Genomic DNA, 20518 nt, shown 5'->3' with positions numbered 1-20518 from the left:
ATTACAAAAAATAACAAACAAAATTATCCAAAATACCCCGTTTAAAAAAAAACACCCCAAAATAAAAAAAAACGAATCTATAATAAAGTATCAATAGCCCTTAAAATGGCCTTTTGTAGATCATTGTCCTAAAGTTAACAGCTCTTTTGCAAAAAAATTAAAACAAACACCCCCTAAAATTACAAACACCCCCCAAACCCACAAAATAAAAAAACCTAACTAAAAAAAAACTTATCTACCCATTGCCTTGAAAAGGGCATTTGTATGGGCATTGCCTGTAAAAGGGCATTCAGCTCTTTTACAAGCCCATTAAAACCCTAATCTAAAAAAAAATACCCTCCCAAAAAAATAAACAAAACTAACACTAACCCCAAAATTGGTACTGACAGTTGCTGAAGTCCGGCAAAAAGATCTTCATCCCAGCGGCGAAGCATCTTCATCCAGGCCTCTCCATCTTCATCCATCGTGGGACCGGCATCATCTATCTTCTTCATACCTGCGGAGGCGGAGCGGTCAGTGGATACGCGGAGGCAGAGGGCCATGCGGAGGTCCATCGGTCCGACGTTGAGGTCCTCTTCATGTGATCGTCCGCCGCACACTGAGGATTCAATGCACCTTTTATATTGGGGTACCATTGCATTCCTTTTGGCTGAAAATTTTAAATCAGCCAATAGGAATGAGAGCTACTTAAATCCCATTGACGTTACCCCAATATAAAAGGGGTACCTTGCATTGAATCCTCAGTGTGCGGTGGATGATTGCATGAAGAGGACCTCCACGTCGGACCAATGGACCTCCGCATGGCCCACCACCTCCGTGCATCCACCGATCGCTCCGCCTCTGCAGGGATGAAGAAGATAGAAGATGCCGGTCCCGTGATGAATGAAGATGCTTCACTGCTGAGATGAAGATCTTTCACCAGACTTCAGCAACTGTGAGTACCGATTTTGGGGTTAGTGTAAGTTTTTTTTTTTAGATTAGGGTTTTAATGGGCTTGTAAGAGCTGAATACCCTTTTCAGGGCAATGGGTAGATTAGGTTTTTTTTAGTTATTTTTTTTTTTTTTTTTGTGGGTTTGGGCGGGTGGGGGTTTGTAATGTTAGGGGGTGTTTTTTATTAATTGTTTTGCAAAATAGCTGTTAACTTTATCTCAATGCCCTACAAAAGGCCCTTTTAAGGGCCATTGGTAGTTTATTAAAGATTAGTTGTTTTTTTATTTTAGGGTGTTTTGTTTTATTATTTATTAGAATAAGAATATTTTTTATTATTTTGGATAATTTCGTTTGTTATTTTTTGTAATAGTATTTTTTTTTAATTTTAGTCTTATTTTTTGTAATTGTAGTTTTAATTTTTTTGTAATGCTAGTTTTTTTATTTTTATTAATCTTAGTTTTTTTTTTAGTTTAAGCTTAGGTTTTATTTTTATTTCACAGGTAAGTTTGTATTTATTTTAACTAGGTAGTTAGTATATAGTAATATTGTAACTAGCTTAGGTTTTATTTTTATTTCACTGGTAGGTTTGTATTTATTTTTAAATAGGTAGTTAATAATTGTAACTTTAATGTAGGTGTATTTTAGTTATGTTAAAGTTAGGGGTGTTAGGTTTAAGGGTTAATATAGTTTAATTTAGGTAGTTGCGATGTGGGGGGGCAACAGTTTAGAGGTTAAAAGGTTTAGTTAGTGTTGGCAATGTGGGGGAGCGGTGCTTTAGGGGTTAATAAGTTCACTTAGTGTTGGCGATGTGGGGAGCGACGCTTTAGGGCTTAATAGGTTTAGTTAGTGTTGGCGATGTGGGGGGCGGCCTTTTAGGGGTTAATAGGTTTAGTTAGTGTCGGATATGTGGGGGGACAGTGCTTTAGGGGTTAATAGGTTTAGTTAGTGTTGGCGATGTGGGGGTGGCGTTTTAGGGGTTAATAGGTTTGGTTAGTGTTGGTGATGTGGGGGCTGCGTTTTAGGAGTTAAAAAGTTTAGTTAGTGTTAGGGTGATGGCTGTTTTCAGATAATTTTGTTTAGGGAATCGTTTTTCGGATCCATTCTTTATTTCAGATCCATTCTTTATTCATATTCATTATTCTATTCTAAACTTCAGAATAGAATAATTAATATGAATAAAGAATGGATCTGAAATAACGAACAGATCCGAAATAACGATTTAACAACATAACTAATTTGCCAAAACATTTTTTTTTTATGGCAATGTGGGGGGGGGGGGGCGGCACTTTAGGGGTTAATAGTTTTAGCTAGTTTTGGCAATGTAGAGGGGGTGGCTTTTTAGGGGTTATTAGGATTAGTTAGTCTTGGCGATATGGGGGGAGTGGCGCTTTAGGGCTTAATAGGTTTAGTTAGTGTTGGCGATGTGGGGGCGGCGTTTTAGGGGTTAATAAGTTTAGTTAGTGTTGGGGATGAGGGGGGCGGTGCTTTAGGGGTTAATAGATTTAGATAGTGTTGGTAATGTGGAGGGGTAGGATTTTAGGGGTTAATATGTTTAGTTAATGTTGGCGATGTGGGAGGGCAGCGTTTTAGGGGGTAAACGGTTTAGTTAGTGTTGGCGATGTGGGGGGCAGCGTTTAAGGGGTTAATAGGTTTAGTTAGTGTTGGCGATGTGGGGGATGGGGTTTTAGGGATTTATAGTACATACCTCTTCCATGACTGAAGGACTGTTCATTATAGAATGCCCCTCTTCCATCACTGAAGGACTGTTCACTATAGTATGCTCCTCTTCCATGACTGAAGGACTGTTCACTATAGTATGCCCCTCTTCCATGACTGAAGGACTGTTCACTATAGTATGCCCCTCTTCCATGACTAAAGCACTGCTCACTATAGTATGCTCCTCTTCCATGATTGAAGGACTGTTCACTATAGTATGCCCCACTTCCATTACTAAAGGACTATTCACTATAGTATGCCCCTCTTCCATGACTGAATGACTGCTCACTATAGTATGCCCCTCTTCCATGACTGAATGACTGCTCACTATAGTATGCCCCTCTTCCATGACTGAAGGACTGCTCACTATAATTTCCCTTCTTCCATGACTGAAGGACTGTTCACTATAGTATGCCCCTCTTCCATAACTGAATGACTGCTCACTATAGTATGCCCCTCTTCCATGACTGAATGACTGCTCACTATAGTATGCCCCTCTTCCATGACTTAATGACTGCTCACTATAGTATGCCCCTCTTCCATGACTGAAGGACTGCTCACTATAGTTTCCCTTCTTCCATGACTGAAGGACTGTTCACTATAGTATGCCCCTCTTCCATGACTGAATGACTGTTCACTATAGTATGCCCCTCTTCCATAACTGAATGACTGCTCACTATAGTATGCCCCTCTTCCATAACTGAATGACTGCTCACTATAGTATGCCCCTCTTCCATAACTGAATGACTGCTCACTATAGTATGCCCCTCTTCCATGACTGAGGCCTAGATTTGGAGTTCGGCGGTAGCCGTCAAAACCAGCGTTAGAGGCTCCTAACGCTGGTTTTGGGCGCCCGCTGGTATTTGGAGTCAGTGATTAAAGGGTCTAACGCTCACTTTTCATCCGCGACTTTTCCATACCGCAGATCCCCCTACGCCATTTGCGTAGCCTATCTTTTCAATGGGATCTTTCTAACGCTGGTATTTAGAGTCGTTTCTGAAGTGAGCGTTAGAGCTCTAACGACAAGATTCCAGCCGCCTGAAAATAGCAGGAGTTAAGAGCTTTCTGGCTAACGCCGGTTCATAAAGCTCTTAACTACTGTACCCTAAAGTACACTAACACCCATAAATTACCTATGTACCCCTAAACCGAGCTCCCCCCACATCGCCGCCACTCGATTAAAATTTTTAACCCCTAATCTGCCGACCGCCACCTACGTTATACTTATGTACCCCTAATCTGCTACCCCTAACACCGCCGACCCCTGTATTATATTTATTAACCCCTAACCTGCCCCCCACAACATCGCCGCCAGCTACTTAAAATAATTAACCCCTAATCTTCCGACCGCAAAGCGCCGCCACCTACGTTATCCCTATGTACCCCTAATCTGCTACCCCTAACACCGCCGACCCCTATATTATATTTATTAACCCCTAATCTGCCCCCCACAACGTCGCCGACACCTGCCTACACTTATTAACTCCTAATCTGCCGAGCGGACCTGAGCGCTACTATAATAAAGTTATTAACCCCTAATCCGCCTCACTAACCCTATCATAAATAGTATTAACCCCTAATCTGCCCTCCCTAACATCGCCGACACCTACCTTCAATTATTAACCCCTAATCTTCCGATCGGAGCTCACCGCTATTCTAATAAATGTATTAACCCCTAAAGCTAAGTCTAACCCTAACACTAACACCCCCCTAAATTAAATATAATTTACATCTAACGAAATTAATTAACTCTTATTAAATAACTTATTCCTATTTAAAGCTAAATACTTACCTGTAAAATAAATCCTAATATAGCTACAATATAAATTATAATTATATTATAGCTATTTTAGGATTAATATTTATTTTACAGGCAACTTTGTAATTATTTTAACCAGGTACAATAGCTATTAAATAGTTAAGAACTATTTAATAGTTACCTAGTTAAAATAATAACAAATTTTCCTGTAAATAAATCCTAACCTAAGTTATAATTAAACCTAACACTACCCTATCAATAAAATAATTAAATAAACTACCTACAATTACCTACAATTAACCTAACACTACACTATCAATAAATTAATTAAACACAATTCCTACAAATAAATACAATTCAATAAACTAGCTAAAGTACGAAAAATAAAAAAGAACTAAGTTACAGAAAATAAAAAAATATTTACAAACATAAGAAAAATATTACAACAATTTTAAACTAATTACACCTACTCTAAGCCCCCTAATAAAATAACAAAGCCCCCCAAAAGAAAAAATTCCCTACCCTATTCTAAATTAAAAAAGTTACAAGCTCTTTTACCTTACCAGCCCTGAACAGGGCCCTTTGCGGGGCATGCCCCAAGAATTTCAGCTCTTTTGCCTGTAAAAAAAAACATACAATACCCCCCCCAACATTACAACCCACCACCCACATACCCCTAATCTAACCCAAAGCCCCCTTAAATAAACCTAACACTAATCCCCTGAAGATCTTCCTACCTTGTCTTCACCATCCAGGTATCACCGATCCGTCCTGGCTCCAAGATCTTCATCCAACCCAAGCAGGGGTTGGCGATCCATAATCCGGTCCAGAAGAGGCTCCAAAGTCTTCCTCCTATCCGGCAAGAAGAGGACATCCGGACCGGCAAACATCTTCTCCAAGCGGCATCTTCGATCTTCTTCCATCCGGAGCGAAGCGGCAGGATCCTGAAGACCTCCAGCGCGGAACATCCATCCGGACCGACGACTGAACGACGAATGACTGTTCCTTTAAGGGACGTCATCCAAGATGGCGTCCCTCGAATTCCGATTGGCTGATAGGATTCTATCAGCCAATCGGAATTAAGGTAGGAATTTTCTGATTGGCTGATGGAATCAGCCAATCAGAATCTAGTTCAATCCGATTGGCCGATCCAATCAGCCAATCAGATTGAGCTCGCATTCTATTGGCTGATCGGAACAGCCAATAGAATGCGAGCTCAATCTGATTGGCTGATTGGATCAGCCAATCGGATTGAACTTGATTCTGATTGGCTGATTCCATCAGCCAATCAGAAAATTCCTACCTTAATTCCGATTGGCTGATAGAATCCTATCAGCCAATCGGAATTCGAGGGACGCCATCTTGGATGACGTCCCTTAAAGGAACAGTCATTCGTCGTTCAGTCGTCGGTCCGGATGGATGTTCCGCGCTGGAGGTCTTCAGGATCCTGCCGCTTCGCTCCGGATGGAAGAAGATCGAAGATGCCGCTTGGAGAAGATGTTTGCCGGTCCGGATGTCCTCTTCTTGCCGGATAGGAGGAAGACTTTGGAGCCTCTTCTGGACCGGATTATGGATCGCCAACCCCCGCTTGGGTTGGATGAAGATCTTGGAGCCAGGACGGATCGGTGATACCTGGATGGTGAAGACAAGGTAGGAAGATCTTCAGGGGATTAGTGTTAGGTTTATTTAAGGGGGGTTTGGGTTAGATTAGGGGTATGTGGGTGGTGGGTTGTAATGTTGGGGGGGGGTATTGTATGTTTTTTTTTACAGGCAAAAGAGCTGAAATTCTTGGGGCATGCCCCGCAAAGGGCCCTGTTCAGGGCTGGTAAGGTAAAAGAGCTTGTAACTTTTTTAATTTAGAATAGGGTAGGGAATTTTTTATTTTGGGGGGCTTTGTTATTTTATTAGGGGGCTTAGAGTAGGTGTAATTAGTTTAAAATTGTTGTAATATTTTTCTTATGTTTGTAAATATTTTTTTATTTTCTGTAACTTAGTTCTTTTTTATTTTTTGTACTTTAGCTAGTTTATTGAATTGTATTTATTTGTAGGAATTGTGTTTAATTAATTTATTGATAGTGTAGTGTTAGGTTAATTGTAGGTAATTGTAGGTAGTTTATTTAATTATTTTATTGATAGGGTAGTGTTAGGTTTAATTATAACTTAGGTTAGGATTTATTTCACAGGTAAATTTGTTATTATTTTAACTAGGTAACTATTAAATAGTTCTTAACTATTTAATAGCTATTGTACCTGGTTAAAATAATTACAAAGTTGCCTGTAAAATAAATATTAATCCTAAAATAGCTATAATATAATTATAATTTATATTGTAGCTATATTAGGATTTATTTTACAGGTAAGTATTTAGCTTTAAATAGGAATAAGTTATTTAATAAGAGTTAATTTATTTCGTTAGATAAATATTATATTTAACTTAGGGGGGTGTTAGTGTTAGGGTTAGACTTAGCTTTAGGGGTTAATCCATTTATTAGAATAGCGGTGAGCTCCGATCGGAAGATTAGGGGTTAATAATTGAAGTTAGGTGTAGGCGATGTTAGGGAGGGCAGATTAGGGGTTAATACTATTTATGATAGGGTTAGTGAGGCGGATTAGGGGTTAATAACTTTATTATAGTAGCGCTCAGGTCCGCTCGGCAGATTAGGGGTTAATAAGTGTAGGCAGGTGTCGGCGACGTTGTGGGGGGCAGGTTAGGGGTTAATAAATATAATATAGGGGTCGGCGGTGTTAGGGGTAGCAGATTAGGGGTACATAGGGATAACGTAGGTTGCGGCGGTTTACGGAGCGGCAGATTAGGGGTTAAAAAAAATATGCAGGGGTCAGCGATAGCGGGGGCGGCAGATTAGGGGTTAATAAGTGTAAGGTTAGGGGTGTTTAGACTCGGGGTACATGTTAGAGTGTTAGGTGCAGACGTAGGAAGTGTTTCCCCATAGGAAACAATGGGGCTGCGTTAGGAGCTGAACGCTGCTTTTTTGCAGGTGTTAGGTTTTTTTTCAGCTCAAACAGCCCCATTGTTTCCTATGGGGGAATCGTGCACAAGCACGTTTTTGAGGCCGGCCGCGTCCGTAAGCAACTCTGGTATCGAGAGTTGCATTTGCGGTAAAAATGCTCTACGCTCCTTTTTTGGAGCCTAACGCAGCATTTGTTTGAACTCTCGATACCAGAGTTAAATTTATGGTGCGGCCAGAAAAAAGCCAGCGGAGCGTTAACAGCCCTTTTACCGCCGAACTCCAAATCTAGGCCTGAATGTGGTATACTGAGCTTTGTATTTCAGAAAACAAGCATTTTGTACAATTGTTATAAAGGTTAGCCCTAAAATTAGAGCTTGTTGCTCTTTTTTGTACTAATCAGAAAACAACTTCTATGTAGCCTGATTAGACAATATGAGACATTTAATATATGATGAATTTATGTATTAACTACAGACTTAAGTGTTAATAAGCATAAGGATTTATTAATATAATACATATCTTATGTTCGATATATATATATGTAAACGGAAGCCACAGATGGAGAAGAAATACTGACACGCTCAGAATCAGTAATGGTAGAAACAAAATGATCTCTTTTACTTCACGCAATCACACACAGCCTAAAATATTTACAAGTTCAGACATTCCGCAGACACACATTGTTTGTTTATATTGGATATTGCAGGTAATAGAATATGCCCAATAATTCAGAATGGTGACAATAAACAAGCAGGTATGAAGTTTAAAGGCTTTAGTTTTGTTCGTGTACGTTACCACCTTGAGGACCGTGGGTGTTCCGTTACCGCATTGGAAGATCCGTGTCTGGGACAGGCAGCGTGTGTGAATGCGGCTTACTTCCGGGTAGCGGTAAAAAAGTAGATCCGGCCGTTCAATGATCCAGACTCGGTAATAACAAAGTTGCGATAAGATCATAAGAGATTCAAGATGAAGCAAAAGTAAATATTAGAAAGTTACTTTGCACAGGATACAAGCAATAGGAGACCTGAAATAAGAATAGCTACAACAGAGTAGGTATGACTTCAATAATCAGGCAGTAAATGAATGTTACAGGTAGTCCTTAAATAGGGAGGAGACCACATAGGAGGGGTTTGAGTTAAAGGTATACCACATCTCCCCCCCTTCAAGGAAGCACTCCAGGGGTTTCCAAGCTAGGTTTCTCAGGATAGCGGCGATGAAAATTTCGCAGAAGACGGGGAGTGCGAAGATCAGAATGAAGTTGCCAAGAGTTATCCTCCGAACCATAACCATTCCATTTCACAAGGTACTCCAACCTCCGCCTATGGATCCTAGAATCCAACACAGCTTCGACTTCATACTCCTCTCGATCATCAATGAGTATTGGAGGTGGTCGAGACAAGGAGAGGGACTGAGGTGAAGGAAGATATGGCTTTAGCAAGGAGACATGAAAAGAGGGGTGAATCTTAAAATCCTGAGGAAGCTCCAATCTCACAGCATTGAGGTTGATTATTTTAGACACTTTAAAAGGACCCAAGTATTGATTTGCTAGCTTTTTGCTAGGAACGGAAAGTTTAAGATTCTTCGTCGAGAGTAGTACTAAATCTCCAATCTGATAAGAAGGGCTAGCTGTGTGATGGGTATCATACAACCTTTTTTGATAATCTTTAGCTTCCGAAAGATGTTTTTTCAGGATGTCAAGCCTTTCTTGTAGAGTAGTTGCGAAATCCAATGCTGAGGGAGAGTTCACTTGTTGAGAGGACAAAGAGATGGTGGTAGGATGATATCCATAAGTAACGAAGAATGGGGATAGTTTAGTTGATGAAGAAGTAGTATTGTTGTAACAGAATTCTGCCAAAGGTAAATAAGATGACCAATCATCCTGTAAATGAGATATATAGCAACGAAGATATTGCTCAAGGGTTTGGTTGAGTCGTTCTGTAAGACCATTTGTCTGAGGGTGAAAGGCAGTCAAGTATCTTGAATCAATCTTGATAAGCTTACATAAAGATCTTCAAAAATTAGAGGTAAACTGAGTACCACGGTCAGTTATAATAACTTTAGGCAGTCCATGTAAGCGAACTATGTTGTCTAGGAAAACGTGAGCTGTTGTGAAAGCTGTAGGGAGACCTTTTAGGGGAATGTAATGAGCCAGTCTTGTTAAATGGTCAACAACAACTAATATAGTATTGTAATGGTGGGATTCAGGTAACTCAACAATAAAGTCCATTGATATGGTACTCCAGGGTTTGTCAGGAATAGGCAGAGGAGATAAAAGACCTGATGGTCTTTTGTGAACTAACTTATTTCTGGCGCAGGTATCACAATGTTTTACGTAATTTGTAATATAAGTATCCATGAGTGGCCACCAATAATTTCTCCTGGTTAGGTCAATAGTTTTAGAAATACCTGGATGACCCGCTAGTGTCCCGTCATGGGTTTGTTTAAGAATGGAAGATCTAATTTGTTTGGGGATATATAGTTTAGAATTATGGTAAAAAAGACCAGTATTGGAATCTTTTTGACAGTCTATTCCATGTGGTGGTTCATGTTTTAATTCTTTTAATATCTCTTCTTCTAAAGGTGTTAGTAAACCTATAATTTTTTACACTTAAATCTTTGTTTTTCACTAGTAAGTGCTGTTAATGGTTTAACGATTGAAGAGAAATTTTTAATAAACTTTCTTTAAAAATTCGCAAAACCAATGAATCGTTGTACAGATTTTGTGGAAGTTGGAGTAGGCCAATTCAAAATTGCTGATACCTTCTCCGGATCCATTTGTATTTTGTTGGGACTGATGATATAACCCAAGAATTTTATTTCTGTGACATGAAAAGAACATTTTTCCAGTTTAGCATATAGTTTGTGTTCTTTTAAACGAGTTAATACCCAGCGTACATGCTTTTCATGCTCTTGTGGTGTTCTAGAATAAATTAAGATGTCGTCAAGGTATATTATGACACAAATGTCAATCAGGTCACGAAAGATCTCATTTATAAAAAACTGAAAAGTTGCCGGAGCATTACTCAGACCGAAAGGCATTACGTTATATTGGAAAAGGCCATATCTGGTCCTGAATGCCGTTTTCCATTCGTGACCTTCTTTGATTCTAATCAAATTATAAGCTCCCTTTAAATCTAATTTGGTGTAAATAGTGGCACCAGTTAGACGTTCCAAAAGTTCAGGTATTAAGGGTAAAGGGTACCTGTTTTTTATTGTGATGTTATTTAATGCCCTATAATCAATAATAGGTCTTATGGTACCATCCTTGTTTCTTACTAGAAACATTCCTGCAGCTGCAGGGGATGTGGAGTGTGAAATAAATCCCTTACGTAAATTTTCGTCTAGGTAATTTCTAATATACTGGAGTTCCTCTTGAGAGAGGGGATAGATCTTACCATGAGGGATTTTGGAACCAGGTATTATATCGATAGGGCAGTCTAATTCCCTATGGGGTGGAAGGTTTTCTGCCTCTTTTAAATTAAATACTTCTGCCAAATCCTGATAACACGAGGGTAAACCATTATCAAGTGACGCTATGGTTTGATGTGGGTAACAAGTGTTTGAGCAAAAGGCAGAATCTAATGTTACCTTATTTGAAACCCAATTTATGTTTGGGTTGTGTTTCTTCAACCAAGGATACCCTAGGATGAGAGTATGCTGATGTATGGATATGAGATCAAAAGATAAATATTCAGTGTGTCCCTGCAATGATGTTACAAGCAGGGGAACAGTATGATGTGTAATAGGTCCTTGTTCTATGAATGAACCATCTATTAACTTAATAGACACAGGATTTTGTTTGCAAATAACTGGTATTTGATTTTTATTTACATAAGTGGAATCAATGTAATTTCCGGATGCACCTGAATCAATTAATGCCTTGGTTTGGATATTTTTCTGGTCCCACTGTAAAGAAATGGACAAAGTCATGTGTGTATCATTTGCAATGCTGTAAATAAAGTCACTGGTTATTGTCTTACCATTCTTTTGTTTTTTCAACAAAGGACAAGTGGATACTACATGTTCTTTTTGAGCACAGTATAAACAGAGATTTTCCAACCTCCTTCTAATTTTTTCCTCTGGTGGCAGAGGTCCTCTAAGAACTCCAATCTCCATAGGGGTAGCACTGCCATGAGCTCTGTCATGACTTGTTGTGACTTGGTAAGGTTTCCTGGATGGGGTATCATAAGAGGCCCTCTCTGCTCTCCTTTCTCTCAAACGACGATCTAAAGATGTGCTTAATTTAATAAGACCCTCAAGGGTATCTGGGATCTCAAGACGGGAAAGTTCATCTTTGAGTGATTCAGACAAACCCAAACGATATTGATTCTTCAAACTGATTTCATTCCACTGAGAGTCCTCTGCCCACATCTGAAACTCAGTGGTATAATCTTCCACATTTCTCTTACCCTGTTTTAAAGACCTCAATCTCGTTTCAGCATTTATTTGAGTATTTGAGTCTTGATATAGACTAGTTAAAGCAGAAAAAAAAATCCTGTAATGAGTCTAGGATAGGGTTATTGTTTTCAAAAAACCTATTAGCCCAAGTCCTGGGTTCACCTTGTAGGAAAGATATTGTGGTACATACTTTAATCCGCTCAGTATGATAAGTCTTAGGTCTAAGGGAAAATAATAAGTTACAGGCATTCTTAAATTCCCTGAACTCAGAACGTTTCCCTGAGAAAGGTTGTGGATAATTAATATGAGGTTCAGGTGGATCATGAGGCTTTTGTGAAACATAATCTTTAACTATTGTTTTAAGTGCAGCATTTTCAGTCTGTACTTCAGTCACTGCTCTTGCTAAATAATCAAGTTTAAGATAGACATTATTAAACTCCTTTTTTATTTCATTAGGATCCATAATGGTAATTATTTCAAAAATAAGGTTTTTTGGGCCTGATTATTATGTGGTATACTGAGCTTTGTATTTCAGAAAACAAGCATTTTGTACAATTGTTATAAAGGTTAGCCCTAAAATTAGAGCTTGTTGCTCTTTTTTGTACTAATCAGAAAACAACTTCTATGTAGCCTGATTAGACAATATGAGACATTTAATATATGATGAATTTATGTATTAACTACAGACTTAAGTGTTAATAAGCATAAGGATTTATTAATATAATACATATCTTATGTTCGATATATATATATGTAAACGGAAGCCACAGATGGAGAAGAAATACTGACACGCTCAGAATCAGTAATGGTAGAAACAAAATGATCTCTTTTACTTCACGCAATCACACACAGCCTAAAATATTTACAAGTTCAGACATTCCGCAGACACACATTGTTTGTTTATATTGGATATTGCAGGTAATAGGATATGCCCAATAATTCAGAATGGTGACAATAAACAAGCAGGTATGAAGTTTAAAGGCTTTAGTTTTGTTCGTGTACGTTACCACCTTGAGGACCGTGGGTGTTCCGTTACCGCATTGGAAGATCCATGTCTGGGACAGGCAGCGTGTGTGAATGCGGCTTACTTCCGGGTAGCGGTAAAAAAGTAGATCCGGCCGTTCAATGATCCAGACTCGGTAATAACAAAGTTGCGATAAGATCATAAGAGATTCAAGATGAAGCAAAAGTAAATATTAGAAAGTTACTTTGCACAGGATACAAGCAATAGGAGACCTGAAATAAGAATAGCTACAACAGAGTAGGTATGACTTCAATAATCAGGCAGTAAATGAATGTTACAGGTAGTCCTTAAATAGGGAGGAGACCACATAGGAGGGGTTTGAGTTAAAGGTATACCACATCTCCCCCCCTTCAAGGAAGCACCCCAGGGGTTTCCAAGCTAGGTTTCTCAGGATAGCGGCGATGAAAATTTCGCAGAAGACGGGGAGTGCGAAGATCAGAATGAAGTTGCCAAGAGTTATCCTCCGAACCATAACCCTTCCATTTCACAAGGTACTCCAACCTCCGCCTATGGATCCTAGAATCCAACACAGCTTCGACTTCATACTCCTCTCGATCATCAATGAGTATTGGAGGTGGTCGAGACAAGGAGAGGGACTGAGGTGAAGGAAGATATGGCTTTAGCAAGGAGACATGAAAAGAGGGGTGAATCTTAAAATCCTGAGGAAGCTCCAATCTCACAGCATTGAGGTTGATTATTTTAGACACTTTAAAAGGACCCAAGTATTGATTTGCTAGCTTTTTGCTAGGAACGGAAAGTTTAAGATTCTTCGTCGAGAGTAGTACTAAATCTCCAATCTGATAAGAAGGGCTAGCTGTGTGATGGGTATCATACAACCTTTTTTGATAATCTTTAGCTTCCGAAAGATGTTTTTTCAGGATGTCAAGCCTTTCTTGTAGAGTAGTTGCGAAATCCAATGCTGAGGGAGAGTTCACTTGTTGAGAGGACAAAGAGATGGTGGTAGGATGATATCCATAAGTAACGAAGAATGGGGATAGTTTAGTTGATGAAGAAGTAGTATTGTTGTAACAGAATTCTGCCAAAGGTAAATAAGATGACCAATCATCCTGTAAATGAGATATATAGCAACGAAGATATTGCTCAAGGGTTTGGTTGAGTCGTTCTGTAAGACCATTTGTCTGAGGGTGAAAGGCAGTCAAGTATCTTGAATCAATCTTGATAAGCTTACATAAAGATCTCGAAAAATTAGAGGTAAACTGAGTACCACGGTCAGTTATAATAACTTTAGGCAGTCCATGTAAGCGAACTATGTTGTCTAGGAAAACGTGAGCTGTTGTGAAAGCTGTAGGGAGACCTTTTAGGGGAATGTAATGAGCCAGTCTTGTTAAATGGTCAACAACAACTAATATAGTATTGTAATGGTGGGATTCAGGTAACTCAACAATAAAGTCCATTGATATGGTACTCCAGGGTTTGTCAGGAATAGGCAGAGGAGATAAAAGACCTGATGGTCTTTTGTGAACTAACTTATTTCTGGCGCAGGTATCACAATGTTTTACGTAATTTGTAATATAAGTATCCATGAGTGGCCACCAATAATTTCTCCTGGTTAGGTCAATAGTTTTAGAAATACCTGGATGACCCGCTAGTGTCCCGTCATGGGTTTGTTTAAGAATGGAAGATCTAATTTGTTTGGGGATATATAGTTTAGAATTATGGTAAAAAAGACCAGTATTGGAATCTTTTTGACAGTCTATTCCATGTGGTGGTTCATGTTTTAATTCTTTTAATATCTCTTCTTCTAAAGGTGTTAGTAAACCTATAATTTTTTCTTTTGGAATGATTTGGTTGATTTGATTATGAGTGTCTTGTTCATGTAGTCTAGAGAGAGCATCCGCTTTGGTATTCAAGTGTCCCGGTCTGTATGTTAAAAGAAAATTGAAACGATCAAAGAATATCGACCATCTTGCTTGCCTTGCAGACAAGGTCTTACTTGTTTTTAGAAATTCAAGATTTTTATGGTCGGTATAAATCTTAAAAGGCAGTTTAGAACCTTCTAATAAATGTCTCCAGTGATCTAGGGCACGTTTTATAGCTAGAAGTTCTTTATCTCCTATGCTATAGTTTTTCTCAGCGCTAGTCAACATTTTTGAATAGAAAGCAATAGGATGAATCTCAGTCTTGTTCTTATCTTGTTGTGATAATACTGCACCGATACCTGAGTCGGATGCATCTACTTCAAGGATAAATTCCAAATCAAAGTCTGGCATAGCTAGAATGGGTGCTGTTGTAAAATATTCTTTCAATTTATTAAAGGCAAGACTAGCGGATTCTGTCCACTTAAATCTTTGTTTTTCACTAGTAAGTGCTGTTAATGGTTTAACGATTGAAGAGAAATTTTTAATAAACTTTCTATAAAAATTCGCAAAACCAATGAATCGTTGTACAGATTTTGTGGAAGTTGGAGTAGGCCAATTCAAAATTGCTGATACCTTCTCCGGATCCATTTGTATTTTGTTGGGACTGATGATATAACCCAAGAATTTTATTTCTGTGACATGAAATGAACATTTTTCCAGTTTAGCATATAGTTTGTGTTCTTTTAAACGAGTTAATACCCAGCGTACATGCTTTTCATGTTCTTGTGGTGTTCTAGAATAAATTAAGATGTCGTCAAGGTATATTATGACACAAATGTCAATCAGGTCACGAAAGATCTCATTTATAAAAAACTGAAAAGTTGCCGGAGCATTACTCAGACCGAAAGGCATTACGTTATATTGGAAAAGGCCATATCTGGTCCTGAATGCCGTTTTCCATTCGTGACCTTCTTTGATTCTAATCAAATTATAAGCTCCCTTTAAATCTAATTTGGTGTAAATAGTGGCACCAGTTAGACGTTCCAAAAGTTCAGGTATTAAGGGTAAAGGGTACCTGTTTTTTATTGTGATGTTATTTAATGCCCTATAATCAATAATAGGTCTTATGGTACCATCCTTGTTTCTTACTAGAAACATTCCTGCAGCTGCAGGGGATGTGGAGTGTGAAATAAATCCCTTACGTAAATTTTCGTCTAGGTAATTTCTAATATACTGGAGTTCCTCTTGAGAGAGGGGATAGATCTTACCATGAGGGATTTTGGAACCAGGTATTATATCGATAGGGCAGTCTAATTCCCTATGGGGTGGAAGGTTTTCTGCCTCTTTTAAATTAAATACTTCTGCCAAATCCTGATAACACGAGGGTAAACCATTATCAAGTGACGCTATGGTTTGATGTGGGTAACAAGTGTTTGAGCAAAAGGCAGAATCTAATGTTACCTTATTTGAAACCCAATTTATGTTTGGGTTGTGTTTCTTCAACCAAGGATACCCTAGGATGAGAGTATGCTGATGTATGGATATGAGATCAAAAGATAAATATTCAGTGTGTCCCTGCAATGATGTTACAAGCAGGGGAACAGTATGATGTGTAATAGGTCCTTGTTCTATGAATGAACCATCTATTAACTTAATAGACACAGGATTTTGTTTGCAAATAACTGGTATTTGATTTTTATTTACATAAGTGGAATCAATGTAATTTCCGGATGCACCTGAATCAATTAATGCCTTGGTTTGGATATTTTTCTGGTCCCACTGTAAAGAAATGGACAAAGTCATGTGTGTATCATTTGCAATGCTGTAAATAAAGTCACTGGTTATTGTCTTACCATTCTTTTGTTTTTTCAACAAAGGACAAGTGGATACTACATGTTCTTTTTGAGCACAGTATAAACAGAGATTTTCCAACCTCCTTCTAATTTTTTCCTCTGGTGGCAGAGGTCCTCTAAGAACTCCAATCTCCATAGGGGTAGCACTGCCATGAGCTCTGTCATGACTTGTTGTGACTTGGTAAGGTTTCCTGGATGGGGTATCATAAGAGGCCCTCTCTGCTCTCCTTTCTCTCAAACGACGATCTAAAGATGTGCTTAATTTAATAAGACCCTCAAGGGTATCTGGGATCTCAAGACGGGAAAGTTCATCTTTGAGTGATTCAGACAAACCCAAACGATATTGATTCTTCAAACTGATTTCATTCCACTGAGAGTCCTCTGCCCACATCTGAAACTCAGTGGTATAATCTTCCACATTTCTCTTACCCTGTTTTAAAGACCTCAATCTCGTTTCAGCATTTATTTGAGTATTTGAGTCTTGATATAGACTAGTTAAAGCAGAAAAAAAAATCCTGTAATGAGTCTAGGATAGGGTTATTGTTTTCAAAAAACCTATTAGCCCAAGTCCTGGGTTCACCTTGTAGGAAAGATATTGTGGTACATACTTTAATCCGCTCAGTATGATAAGTCTTAGGTCTAAGGGAAAATAATAAGTTACAGGCATTCTTAAATTCCCTGAACTCAGAACGTTTCCCTGAGAAAGGTTGTGGATAATTAATATGAGGTTCAGGTGGATCATGAGGCTTTTGTGAAACATAATCTTTAACTATTGTTTTAAGTGCAGCATTTTCAGTCTGTACTTCAGTCACTGCTCTTGCTAAATAATCAAGTTTAAGATAGACATTATTAAATTCCTTTTTTATTTCATTAGGATCCATAATGGTAATTATTTCAAAAATAAGGTTTTTTGGGCCTGATTATTATGTGGTATACTGAGCTTTGTATTTCAGAAAACAAGCATTTTGTACAATTGTTATAAAGGTTAGCCCTAAAATTAGAGCTTGTTGCTCTTTTTTGTACTAATCAGAAAACAACTTCTATGTAGCCTGATTAGACAATATGAGACATTTAATATATGATGAATTTATGTATTAACTACAGACTTAAGTGTTAATAAGCATAAGGATTTATTAATATAATACATATCTTATGTTCGATATATATATATGTAAACGGAAGCCACAGATGGAGAAGAAATACTGACACGCTCAGAATCAGTAATGGTAGAAACAAAATGATCTCTTTTACTTCACGCAATCACACACAGCCTAAAATATTTACAAGTTCAGACATTCCGCAGACACACATTGTTTGTTTATATTGGATATTGCAGGTAATAGGATATGCCCAATAATTCAGAATGGTGACAATAAACAAGCAGGTATGAAGTTTAAAGGCTTTAGTTTTGTTCGTGTACGTTACCACCTTGAGGACCGTGGGTGTTCCGTTACCGCATTGGAAGATCCGTGTCTGGGACAGGCAGCGTGTGTGAATGCGGCTTACTTCCGGGTAGCGGTAAAAAAGTAGATCCGGCCGTTCAATGATCCAGACTCGGTAATAACAAAGTTGCGATAAGATCATAAGAGATTCAAGATGAAGCAAAAGTAAATATTAGAAAGTTACTTTGCACAGGATACAAGCAATAGGAGACCTGAAATAAGAATAGCTACAACAGAGTAGGTATGACTTCAATAATCAGGCAGTAAATGAATGTTACAGGTAGTCCTTAAATAGGGAGGAGACCACATAGGAGGGGTTTGAGTTAAAGGTATACCACACTGAATGACTGCTCACTATAGTTTCCCCTCTTCCATTACTGAAGGACTGTTCACTATAGTATGCCCCTCTTCCATGACTGAATGACTGCTCACTATAGTATGCCCCTCTTCCATGACTGAATGACTGCTCACTATAGTATGCCCCTCTTGCATGACTGAATGACTGCTCACTATAGTATGCCCCTCTTCCATGACTGAATGACTGCTCACTATAGTATGCCCCTCTTCCATGACTGAAGGACTGCTCACTATAGTATGCCCCTCTTCCATGACTGAATGACTGCTCACTATAGTATTCCCCTCTTCCATGACTGAAGGACTGCTCACTATAGTATGCCCCTCTTCCATGACTGAATGACTGCTCACTATAGTTTCCCTTCTTCCATGACTGAATGACTGCTCACTATAGTATGCCCCTCTTCCATGACTGAATGACTGCTCACTATAGTATGCCCCTCTTCCATGACTGAATGACTGCTCACTATAGTTTCCCTTCTTCCATGACTGAATGACTGCTCACTATAGTATTCCCCTCTTCCATGACTGAATGACTGCTCACTATAGTTTCCCTTCTTCCATGACTGAATGACTGCTCACTATAGTTTCCCTTCTTCCATGACTGAATGACTGCTCACTATAGTATGCCCCTCTTCCATGACTGAATGACTGCTCACTATAGTTTCCCTTCTTCCATGACTGAATGACTGCTCACTATAGTATGCCCCTCTTCCATGACTGAATGACTGCTCACTATAGTTTCCCTTCTTCCATGACTGAATGACTGCTCACTATAGTATTCCCCTCTTCCATGACTGAATGACTGCTCACTATAGTTTCCCTTCTTCCATGACTGAATGACTGCTCACTATAGTTTCCCTTCTTCCATGACTGAATGACTGCTCACTATAGTATGCCCCTCTTCCATGACTGAATGACTGCTCACTATAGTTTCCCTTCTTCCATGACTGAATGACTGCTCACTATAGTATTCCCCTCTTCCATGACTGAAGGACTGCTCACTATAGTATGCCCCTCTTCCATGACTGAATGACTGCTCACTATAGTTTCCCTTCTTCCATGACTGAATGACTGCTCACTATAGTATGCCCCTCTTCCATGACTGAATGACTGCTCACTATAGTATGCCCCTCTTCCATGACTGAATGACTGCTCACTATAGTTTCCCTTCTTCCATGACTGAATGACTGCTCACTATAGTATTCCCCTCTTCCATGACTGAATGACTGCTCACTATAGTTTCCCTTCTTCCATGACTGAATGACTGCTCACTATAGTTTCCCTTCTTCCATGACTGAATGACTGCTCACTATAGTATGCCCCTCTTCCATGACTGAATGACTGCTCACTATAGTTTCCCTTCTTCCATGACTGAATGACTGCTCACTATAGTATTCCCCTCTTCCATGACTGAATGACTGCTCACTATAGTTTCCCTTCTTCCATGACTGAATGACTGCTCACTATAGTTTCCCTTCTTCCATGACTGAATGACTGCTCACTATAGTATGCCCCTCTTCCATGACTGAAGGACTGCTCACTATAGTATGCCCCTCTTCCATGACTGAATGACTGTTCACTATATTAGGCAGAACAGCCCTCTCTGACATTGCAAGCCCTGAACTGAAATCTCCAACATCTTCACTCAATCTGGCAAGTCTGTTGGGGTGTACCAGCTCAGAACTGGTCCGTCGTTTCTGCTTATTCTTACTTCCCCTTCTAACTGTGACCCAGCTACTTTTCTGGGTCTCCCCATCTAAATTCTCTCCATTCCCACTACGAGAAACATGTTCCAGGGGCGCCCTCATAAAAGGGCTTGGGAAAAAATACATTGCTATACACCCCCTGCCCATCAATAGGAGGGATGCAAATGAGGGTGATCGCAAAGTGCACATGTGCGATCAGCAACTTGTGTGCACGCTCTGTCTCTTGAGCACGTGCGCTTGATGCAGTTGGCGAACATCAGTTGTATTTGGAGATGACAGGTAAGCACGTGCAGGATGATACTTCGCAACAGGGCAATCGCTGATAGGAACATGTTCTGCTGTAAGAAACAACATCTCTTTTGAAATTGTCCATCCCCTGTTTGTTTTGTGCAATACTTTTTATTTTAAACAAAGAGACTTTGTGACACCTATCAGAAAGGTGCAAGGAAACCACTTGATTGTTAAAGGGACAGTCTACTTGAAAATTGTTATTGTTTAAAACGATAGATAATCCCTTTATTACCCATTCCCCAGTTTTGCTTA

At 39.1% G+C, this 20518-nt stretch overlaps 1 protein-coding gene across 4 annotated transcripts in view; it reads right to left on the bottom strand.

Annotated features, from left to right (window-relative positions):
- Positions 1-20518, bottom strand: part of LOC128642126 (somatostatin receptor type 5-like) — a 62248-nt gene that overhangs the window by 14108 nt on the left and 27622 nt on the right. The window contains exon 1 of one of the 4 annotated variants that reach the window (XM_053694804.1): positions 2637-3789. The exons of the other annotated variants lie outside the window; for them this stretch is intronic. Within the exon in view, the coding sequence (XP_053550779.1) occupies positions 2637-2996 (360 nt within the window). The 5' untranslated portion in view covers positions 2997-3789. Of the gene's footprint in view, positions 1-2636; positions 3790-20518 lie in introns of those variants that run through there. 4 annotated transcript variants of the gene reach the window in all.

Source organism: Bombina bombina, chromosome 11 (genome assembly GCF_027579735.1).
Source record: "Bombina bombina isolate aBomBom1 chromosome 11, aBomBom1.pri, whole genome shotgun sequence".
In the NCBI taxonomy this organism is placed as follows: Eukaryota; Metazoa; Chordata; class Amphibia; order Anura; family Bombinatoridae; genus Bombina; species Bombina bombina.
The sequence above is the reverse complement of the archived record's forward strand: the minus strand, read 5'-3'. Positions and strand labels throughout refer to the sequence as shown.